The sequence below is a fragment of the Amborella trichopoda genome, chromosome 9, assembly GCF_054954075.1.
Source record: "Amborella trichopoda isolate Santa Cruz 75 chromosome 9, AtrichopodaSantaCruz75HAP2 v2.0, whole genome shotgun sequence".
Classification (NCBI taxonomy): Eukaryota; Viridiplantae; Streptophyta; class Magnoliopsida; order Amborellales; family Amborellaceae; genus Amborella; species Amborella trichopoda.
In genome coordinates this window covers 10291083-10302352 of record NC_142344.1, presented here as the reverse complement: position 1 = coordinate 10302352, position 11270 = coordinate 10291083, and the positions used below count along the sequence as shown (strand labels likewise).

Below are 11270 nucleotides of genomic sequence, written 5' to 3'. Positions count from 1 at the left end.
GCAAAGAGAGAGAGCGGTACTCACGTCTTCCACGCTTATGTATGGGCAGGCACTCTGGACTGCATGCTCAAACTGCAGAAAGGAAAGGTCACTTACCACCAAAACCAAGATAATTTTTATTCTTTTGAGCAGATCAGAGGGTAGGGTACTTACCTCTTGCTTTATGATGTACCCTTTCCCTTCACCATCGCAGCAGGCATAGGCAGTATCACAAGCTTGCCGAAATGATGGCTGCTTCAGTAACGTGACAGATCCGAATAAGAACTGCTAAAAGAAACACCAAGTTATACTAGAATAGCCAGTTGTTTTAGTAGTGGTTTCTCTAGTCTTAGGATGGGGGGACGAAATCGGGTTGGTGACAACAGCATTCCGTGCCTTTCTCAACACCCTCGCTCAATTGGTAGACCTCTCTGGGTTACAATAGTGGATGTGTCTATATAAGAACATATCTGGTGAATTGGCTAAAAGCTTTTACAAAGCAGATTTATAATATTTCACAGATCTTTGTGGAGACAGTCTGAGACACCATATCAATTGATTAGTGACTAAAGAAGCCATGCCAATGTAAATGGAAAATTATGACTGCAGCATCTCCCTACTCAAGGATAACAGCCACATATACTCTGTGTCTTTTTATCTACTTTTTGAATGGCATAGACGCATAGTTTTCTATGACTATTCAGAATAGTTCATGTTTATTCTTGAAATGCATCTCCTTCATCCATCAACTAGATAGTCTTTAAGTTTATAAAAGTAACATCGGGCCAGTATAATTTTATAGGATTTCAGTTACACAGGTACAATGTTTAATGGAAGAAACCTTTAGACAAAATAGACAATCATTAGTCGATAAGAATTTACAATATTGTCATCAAATAAGCCAACAGACGCATCTAAAGGAGTTGATAACTTGATTCAGGGGACACCAACTACATAGTAGGTACGAAAGGATAATTCGAAATTCACAAGCTTAAATATCTGCAGGGACAATTCCTTTTCCACCATTCCAAAAGCTATCAACTGTAACTACGTGTGTTCAACGGCTCAAAGGAGAGTCAGGTTATGCACAAGCTTCCAGTTACTCTTTCTTAATGTTGTATTTACATCACAAAATACCATCTCAAGAATATGTATTCAGAACAGAATCAAGCATGCTGCAGACAATTGTTGATATGATTTCAGAAACCAAACAGTAAACTCAGCACACTATGCTATTTCAAAAATTGGGTGCCCATGACGAAGTACCCAAAATCAATATCCAGCAGCTTTCTCTAGATGTTTGTGCAGGCTCTGACAATTGAAATAAAGCTAAAAATGGGACAGATTATCCAAGGATGATTTTTCATGAAATTTAACATATAGGGCAAAGAACCCATGATATGCTGAAATTACCTGTCTAAATGTTATGGATCCAACTTGTTCTACATCCAGGAATCTAAAAATCTTAAGAAGGCACAACAAATCAATGTAAGAGATTTGATATTTTCATAAAAACAACTTGTAACTAGTTATTAAAAAAAAAACTACGTGTAACTCTACAGGTAATAGTCAAAATAAGTTATAACATTTTTTATTTACAAGTTAGGGGAAACATACAAAGCAGAAATAATCCAGAAACATGACTCAGATTTTACATGAACCTACAAAGTGACATGTAACCAGATCAGCATGAGAAATATGCAACTCTTGAAAGTAAATAATGAAACTTCTATACCGTGTGGCATGATATGATTGGTGACAATGGTGAGCAATAGAATCGTTACAAAACCTAAAATCTTTCCTTTTGGTAATGAAATATGACTATGGATCTGTGATGACCTATATATATATATATATATATATATATATATATATATATATATATAAATTAAATAAATAAGTAAAAATTTATATACATGAATGACTTTAAATGATGGTCCATTGTGTTATGACACTATGGGAACATCATTATTGTAGCATCAAAAGATTTATAAAGTAAGGAACTAGTATGAGGTGTCTCGAGATGGCACAAGGTGGCAATCGCCAGTACGAGGTGTCTCGAGATTGCACAAGGTGGCAATCGCCAGTATGAGGTGTGATGGCACGAGGTGGCAATCGCTAGTATGAGGTGTCTTGAGCTGCCACGAGGTGGTAATCGCCAGTATGAGGTGTTTACGAGGTGGCAATCACCAGTATGAAGTGTCCAATGATAGCATGAGGTGGCCCTTAAAAATGACACATGAATGCCATGTGTCGAGTCTAGGTTGAGCGCCACACTCATAAATACCCCATCAGCCCATAAACTAAGCCATCAACTGGTTCTTTCTCTCTCCTCTCCAATGGGAATTTCTCTCTCTACCTAAGCACCTTTGATTCCAGTTCCACTTCAGCAACGATAATACCATATTCATCTCAAAGTGACCCATAGGTAAGTGGCTTTATTTTTCATGTAAAATCATTATTTGAAGAAAACTGATGTTTCTATAGTATTTCCAGAAATAATTCTGCATTTAATCATAATATCTCTGAAACTATAAATTTTACGTACCTCCATATATAACTATAATATTTGTAGCAAAAATCTTAGTTACTGAAAATGTTATATATATGCAAATATTAAACGGTGTTATATGCAGGGGTTATGTACAAGTGTTATGTGCAAGTAATTACTTTGAATTATTTTATGGAAAAGCATTGTTGTCTGACATCTACTACATTGATATATAGCCTGCAATTGACATATAAGGTCTTTTGAACTGACATGCATGACAGTATGACATAGTGATGCTCCTCATGACTATATGCACATCATAGAAATGTTGAGGTTCCTTGTAATTACATATGAGACATGCTTTTGATAGATATGTGTGCATGGCAACATGCTTCTGATAAGATACGTGTGCAAAACAACATGCTTCTAATAAAATAAGTGTGCATGTTAACATGCTATCAATAAAATATGAGCGCATGGAGACATGCCTCTGTTATGATCATATGAGATATTTATGCCGGCAGTCGTGATTTATCCTCACTCTCTATAATAGGATGAGAGTTAGGATTGGATTGTGTTTGGGAGGTCACACCCCCAAAACTTATGTGAGGCACTACTCATTGGAACCCCTTTTGGTAGTGTAACGCTCTCTCGCCAGAAGGGCACATGAGAGGGCCGTGTCTTGCAAGGCCAGTGCCTATCAAAAGCCCCAATGCGCGCTGGGATTGTGTGTGTGTGTGAGGTACTATGCAATGGATTTACCCGTTGGTGGTGCTTCATCCTGTGAGATAATAGAAGTCTTAACCTTTGAAACCAAGGCCTGGAACCTGAGGTTAGTGCTTCTATTGCAGGACTTTTGTTATTGTGAATACTTATCTGACCATATCTGATACTTGATTGTAGTAATATGATCTTGATATGATCATGTGCATATGGTTGATGTATTATGCTTATTTTCTTTGTTTAATAAGGAATACAAGATATGTGTAAGATTAGAAGTGAATATGTTTAATAGCATATATTAGAATGCATGAAATCAGTATGTCAAAATTCTGCTTAATATATGGTCTTTTGGAAAATATCTACACTCTCTAAACATGATTTGTGGGGATAATGATGGTCACTTGCTGAGTAGTCAAACTCATCAAACTATTCTGAAATGTTTTTCAGAGTAATTGCAGCCGCATGGTTCGTATGTATAACAGAAATAGTTGGAAGAAGGTTGTAGTTATGGATGAATTCCCTTTTGTATTTTTGTGTTATTACAGTTGTATATACACATAGATCTTCATGCAAATTATAAGTGTGAAGTAAACGCTGTACAAATCGGAAAGTTAAGTGGAAATTTTGTTTTGATGTAATATTTAGTGAAAATTTCAAATTTGTTTTTTTTTTTATTCATTAAGAATGGACTGTCACATCTTAGGAATTCTAGTATCATAAACTTGGGGTGTGACAGGATCATCTTGACAGAGCCGCCAAAATTTATTTGAAAGAAAATTTTGATGATTTGTTCCCCAAAAAAGAAAACGTTCACAGGTTTGAAGTTGAAACAACTCCAGGGAGCTACACTAAAAAGACATTTGAGAAGGTCACCTCAGCCATGCATGCAGAAATTTTCAGCAAACAAAAAAAGCAAAAAAAGCAAAAAACAGAGTGAAAATACAGTTGATGTTACCATGGTTGGGAACGGAGGAGACAGGAATTAAAGAAACACGAAAAAGTCATGAGACTTATGTCAATGAAAACCTCATGAAGTAGATAGGTTTAAACCATAGTTAGGGGATCTCCCACGAAGGTGGTCAATCCAGCTCTATCAGCTCAATCATGCATGTTTTTTTAATTTAGGGATGTTGATCTGCAAAATTGGGGTTCTAGATCGCTAATTAATGGAATCCAGATCTCTCTCATCGATATCATGGATTCATGAGTAAGTGGAATTAACCCTCCACCAATGTGGAATCGAGTTTTTTTTCTAACATTGGTTTCAAAGATCTTCAGCACATTTTGAGTCTCATGCACTAACCACCCCCCTCTTTCCCCATCCATTGTCTTTCTAACTCCCTGGCCCATAATCTCTGTCTCTCTCTCTCTCTCTCTCTCTCTCTCTCTTTGTGTGCGAGTTTTTTTTCTAACATTGGTTTCAAAGATCTTCAGCACATTTTGAGTCTCATGCACTAACCACCCCCCTCTTTCCCCATCCATTGTCTTTCTAACTCCCTGGCCCATAATCTCTGTCTCTCTCTCTCTCTCTCTGTGCAAGTTTGAAATCTGAATTCGCTTCCGATATAGATATCAACGAGTTAGGAAGCAGTCCCAATGCCCACAACAGCAACTAGGTTTGAAGCTTGTAATTTGAGCTTTGAACTTGTCACAAAAATAAACACCATAACATACAAGCTACAACCATCTTATAGCCTTGAATTCTACATAGCCACGTCTTTCAAAGCCTCCATCACCAGGCCTAGTTGGACCCCTCCACACATAGGCTCCCTTAAGCTCAACGGTGACAGTTTCCGGGTAACTCAGGCCCTTTTGGAACCGTGGAAGCTTGGCAGTCCCAAGAGGGAAATCCTCTCCTTTTCAAGGTATCTGGGACACTCCGACTCCATTACAACTAAATCTATTGCAATCCTTGAGGGTCTAAAGTGCTAGAAACCTACCCTTGATGGAGTCGGGTCCCTCATAGAAGGAGACTCTAGGAACATCATCTTGTGGGCCACGAGGGGTGGCCAACCTCCATGGAGACTTTCTCACATATTCGAACAGATATGCTTTACAGGAACTGCACGGTCATCTTTCACTAGGTTCTACGAGCAGCCAACGGTCACTGATAGACTGACCAGGGAGGGCGCAGCTGGAGCCACAACGTCAGGCAGAGGGCCATTGACCCACTCCACCCCCATAATACTACAGTTACTCATCCAGCATGTTCGACCTTGGTCCTCACCTCACAGATGTGCTAGTCTATAACTTATAGGCTGGGATATTGCAAGTGGCTCTCCTGTTTTTTGTACTTGTGCTCCCACACCGAGGGTGGCCAGTTTCTATGAGTGTGGAGCTATTTTTTGTTTATTTTAGTCTTTTTTGCCCAAGCACCCGAGATGTGGGATGTCATCTACCTCTCTCCCACTCTCTCTCTTTCCCCTTTTCTTTCTCCCTCTGCTGCCCATGCTATCTGAGCACCCACCCTGTAGCATGCCAACATGGGCAAGGGGAATTTTTGTAATTTTGTTAAATATCAATATACAGTCAACTTCTATATATAACAAAAAAATGATGGCTACAAATACCAATCTGAATTATTTATCATCGTGCATAAATTACTTAAGAATAAAATAGGATTATTTGAGTCCTTCAGGAATTTACATGCATCGATTAATAGTGTTAGGTTGGGATTTAGACAGAAGACCATGAATGAGTGTTGACATTGTGCTGGTTGGTTTTCATGCTGAGAAGACACAGCATTGAGGACACAGGCATCCCAAATTTCATCTGCTATAAATATTTACATCTACGACTATAGGAATATCAGCAAACAATATATGACAATTCAGAACAGAAATTTCTAAAACAAGGACAACTAATTTATTACCTGCTGTACTTTTGGGTGGAGGGTGTTAAATATGAGTAGTTTAAATCTTTTTAATATGGGAAGGTAACTGAAGAGGATCATATAGTCGAGGTACACAGATGTTGTTAGCTGGATATACTGAGAGGTTGATTTATTCTGTTAAAAATTCGATCATAAGCCAGTTTATTTCTTTCTTTAGCAATTACATACTGGTCATCAGTGTTTTTAAGACATGTTAGTGCCTTTGGATATGCAGGAAACTTGGTTTCCTACCCGAAATGGAAATAGATAAATGTTAATAGTTCCAAAAAGAAAACTGCATCTGGTTAGACTAGATGATTACTGACAAACTACCTTGATTCAGTTTTCCTTTGCCACGCAATATGAGGCGAAGCTGATTTTTCATGGGCTAAGGCTTTTTGATTAAGGATTTTTATGACCACCTTTTTCTATTTTTTTGTTTTCAAAAAATATAAAATTCACTAGATATCTGATGGACATGAGATTTTGAGTTTTCAAGCTATGATTAGTGTACACGAGTTAGCTCAAAACAGAGGGAAAAATGACAAGCTTGCCAACCTAGGTCCACAGATGAATTCAAAACCATAGTTGAGACCATTGAACACAGAGTCTGGCTACAAAAAGTTATGACTGATGATGCAATTGCAGTTCTTTTATTAAAAATTAACTATGTTAATACATGCCTGCAAGTTGCAACAAGTTTAAGAAAATAAGTAAAATGGTTTAGGAATAACTCACCTTCTCAGAAAGAGGATTAAAGCCTAATGTCAAAACCCTTACGAAATCAAATATTTTCACACGTCCACTGCAACCACCATAATGAATAGAGTTCTCATGGTTATACTTCATGAGCAATATTAACCAAGGTTAATAAATAGAGTTCTCGTATTAATAAGAAGACCAGAAAACAACCTTTTAAGCAGAAACAAAATCAAGAAAATGCATATGATGAACGATGTCATGAGAGTAACAATGGGAACGCTAATATTTCTTTGGAGTCAAAAGCACAAATGACAATAAGTACTCTAACTCTATCTTCTAGATCCTAAATTGATGTCATGTCACAAGGGGTACCAACATCCACCTCCATTATTGCAATCACAAGTTTTGTAGAATGTTGTAAGAGTTATAAAGCGAGAAACACGTTCATGAACTTATTTGAATCACTCCAACACAGATAAAGGATAAGAAAGAGAGAGAGAGAGAGAGAGAGAGAGAGAGAGAGAAAGAAAGAGAAATGGCAAGCATTGAAACGAATGCTATTCTAAGATCCTACATTAAAAAATTGGAGCGTGTTCATTTAGGGTGAAATCTCCTTCTTAGGAGGAGATTCCAGCCGGGTGGGAAAGTGGATTTATGCCTATATAGGTATGACCTGCTTGTGCAGCATTAAAAAGCACACTACAGTATTGCAGCTTTCCCATGCACCACAAACATGGTAAAGCACTAATTTCATTATTGCAACTGAAAAAAAGTGCCATTATGGAGTATGTAAATATTTCCTTCTTTTATCCGCATCATCACTGCCAGGGGATCATGCAAGATAAAGATAAATTCACAATTGGGTCCACCTAGCTCATTGGGCCACAGGCTCATCAGCTCTGTCTCCTTTATCACATTTACAACATCTATTTGACAAGATTAGAATGATTTATTGTAGCCAGTGTGTAACACACACAAGAGATCCAAAGTTTGAATATCCCACAAGATATTTGGTAGATGAAGCGTAAACCTCACTGGGACTGGCCATCCCACTGTTAAACCAATTCAATAGTCTCACTGGGATGCCAGATTGTAGAATAGCTCTCTCTGCACATCCCATAGACTCCTGGGAAGTATTTCAAGGCATGACCAGCCTTCTAATACCAATTGTCAGCTATAGATCAAGTGCTTTAAGAGAGAATTATTTATTAAGGGAAGATAATCTCATGGCAAACAGATCAGCTAATATGTGAATTAGACGCTTATGGGTACTTGCCCAACATGAAGTGGTAGGATTGATACCCATGTTGTAAGTAATCCATGTCACACAATTGCAAACACAGATGTACAAAGTAAGCACCCAAAAAAGGAAAAAGAAAAAACACGAAAACAAAAATAAAAATAAAAATAGCAAAAGTGTAAGACCACAAATATTACAAAATGGAAAAGTCCCAGATATGGAATCAAACAACAACTTCAGACATTTTCAACACTGTGGAGACAACTTTAATTTGTGTCCACAAGTATTTGCTGTTCCTTGAATTATTGAACAAAATGCCCAATTATGTGGCCATCCTCAGTGGCAAGAACTCTTATATTTCCCTTTTTCTATCACTAATATTTACTATAGTTTCCTGTCATGCTAAAGACATTTGACATGTCCCTGTACTTCGATTTTTGAGAGACATACTGGACTCCAAATTCAACATGCATTATCAGATCATTAAATCAACTCAATCCATCGAGGATTTTAATGTTGGTGAGGTAATGCAGGGGAAGAGAGAGGAATTGTTGCCATGGATTATTAAAATCCTTCTTCAATCAAAACAGACAATGGTAAGCTAGAAGGTTAACAATGTAGTACAAACCATACCGGTTTATTAATGTGAATCCCAATTTTGTCAAGTTTCTCTCCAAAGTTCAATGCAAAGACAATAAGCAGTGTGTTCCCCAATTTGAGAAATGCAAACAATGGTCAGGATGAAAACCATGAATTTACTACTCATAGTAAGTTGCGAAGTTAGTATTTTTATATAGTCATGAATTGACAATTAAACTCTTTTTTTCTTTTAAGTTGTAACAATTACTTGGGTTGCAAACCAACATATTCAAGATAAGAGTGGACTGTTAAGATTAGGTTAGATGTATAAACCAGATTTGTTGGAGACCTAGTAATCTTACGAATTCAAGGCTTTGGAGTTCTGGAACTGTGTTTCTCTTCATGGGTTACATATTGGAGTAGTGAGTTATCTCTTTCTTTGATTTATATAAGTCGAGTAGATATTTTTTTTTTCTGTGTGCATTTGTTATTCTTTCTCTCACCATTGTCTCATAGTGGATTATTTGGCGAGATATGTTGAGATCATTGCACATAGACTCGATTAAGCAACCATTGATTTTGGCATGTATCAAGTATATACTGCAATTTATACCACCAAATCATAGAAGCATCTTTATAGCTTCCAAAATAATATTCTTTCAAATGCCTCTAAACAACCATTGATTTTGGCGTGTATCAAGTATATACCGCATTTTATACCACCAAATCATAGAAGGATCTTTATAGCTTCCAAAATAATATTCTTTCAAATGCCTCTAGTCCCAAAGTACATGCAACAAAAGCCGCAAAATGAAGAAAGAATCAATCCAACTCCAATAAGAACCTTATGCACTCATAACCGATAGCTGTGGCAGTAAGCAAATTAATTTTAGTTCATGAATACTTCTCTCCAAGTACTGCATGACATACATCTAGATGAGATGTTCAGGATCCAAGGAACAAAATGAAAAGAACATATAAATGATAATAAACAGAGTATTTATGCCAGAAAAGCCAAACAATGCAAGTAGAATAATACTTTGGATCCGGATTCATTGCAAAAAATTTGTCCAGCAATTCCACAGCTTCTTGTGTGTTCATATTGAAAACCTAAACAAAACAGAAATGAGTCAGAAGCCATGTCCCTTCTAACTGAGACAAACTCAGGGATAATAAGTAAAGTATAGGTGAAACCAGGGGCCTAGTTAAGCATCAGAAGATGCTTCATGCTGCCCTTTCTAATAGCTAATGCTAGTGTTTTAGACCCTGGAACTGGGTGCGGCCTCGTCTAAGTCACCTATGGGTTCCCAGTTTGGCTTAAGGAGTCCGTCCGACTCCAAAACACTAAGAAAAAAATTGGAAAAAGATTGTTTGAAGGAGGAAAAAATAGATAATTGAGGAAAACTAAAAAACAGAGAGACTGTATGTATATGAAGAAAAACAAAATACTTAATAGATACTAAGGGTTATAATTCATTCTTGGCATGTTTCACAATTTGACATAAATTCAATGGTCCACATGTATCATGATTTCTAGTATATATAACACAAAAGAGAAAATGTGGTATAAAAACTAGTATATACCAATACTCAAATACGTAGGGGCATAGCAAATTACAAATATACATTCAGACATGAAAGTTTCATACTATTTTCAAGTTTCAACAAAACAGCTACAAATTAAAAAGTCACAACTCACAGGCTATCGAAAAAGAGTCCAATACATCCATGAGTAATAATACATATTACATAAAGTCGCAACTCACAAATAAATAGAAAACACTGAAAATCTAATTCTAAATGACGCAAGCTACAGCCAATATGGATAAAGGGGAAGATAATAGTCATCCCGATTATCTTCATAACGGTTCATGAATGATTATAATGGTTTGGTAACTTGGGTAGCCCCTCTTAATCCAAAGTCCTCAAGGATAATCCAGCCCTTTTCTTGCTCGTACCAATATATTTGTGCTCCTCTTGCGCCCCCTTATGTCACCATGATCAGCTTCAATGCCATGATATTCTCATCATATCCTCTTCCATCTTCCTTGTTCCTCAATTTGTACAACTGTTTACACCTTCATCCTTACCTTCTTTAAGCTCTACTATGCGCCCCTCTCTTCTCTGAATACCCTCTTATAGAGAATTTACTCTAGTTCCACCAATCACTCACCTGCTGGATCCTCCAATTAGATATGGTCCAAATTGATGGGGTCATAGTCCTACTTCTCACCTTAGTGACAATTATCATTATCAAGATATTATCATTGGGGAGGTTTATCCCGGTCTTCGTGTTTGCGTTTTTACCTGAGATTAATCAGATAATTTTCTGGACTTAAAATATAAAATTAATGTATTACTTAAAATAAATTGCAATTAATATTAGTAGATATAAATGCAAATTATACATAATTAAAAACATAAATATGTTGACCATTTTATAAATGTTAAAGTAAATATCAAAATCACTATTCAACTTAGGAGCTTTAACCAATATAATTATTATCAATTCCTTGCAGATGGCTCCCTCTTTGTGATATTGATATTGATATTTTAGAGCTATTTTTAGGTAGGACATGTTTCCCCTCAAATGCACATGGATAGTTCTTCGTTTATAATAAACAGGTCATATTATAGGCAAATTTTTTCATTGCGAAATAATGGGATTACTTAGACCATCGTGA

General features: G+C 36.7%; 1 protein-coding gene across 5 annotated transcripts in view; it reads right to left on the bottom strand.

The window, feature by feature from the left end:
- The window catches only part of LOC18424251 (calcineurin B subunit-like protein), a 37631-nt gene that overhangs the window by 478 nt on the left and 25883 nt on the right, over positions 1 to 11270 (bottom strand). For 2 of the 5 annotated variants that reach the window (XM_006828841.4, XM_088846582.1), the window contains 5 exons: positions 9626 to 9696; positions 6804 to 6870; positions 1393 to 1443; positions 154 to 264; positions 25 to 72 (listed from right to left, as the gene is read on the bottom strand). In XM_006828841.4, coding sequence (XP_006828904.2) covers positions 25 to 72; positions 154 to 264; positions 1393 to 1443; positions 6804 to 6870; positions 9626 to 9696 — 348 coding nt within the window. Of the gene's footprint in view, positions 1 to 24; positions 73 to 153; positions 1291 to 1392; positions 1444 to 6803; positions 6871 to 9625; positions 9697 to 11270 lie in introns of all 5 variants that reach the window. The other 3 variants (XR_016040606.1, XR_016040607.1, XM_020676643.2) reach the window with 3 other exon arrangements.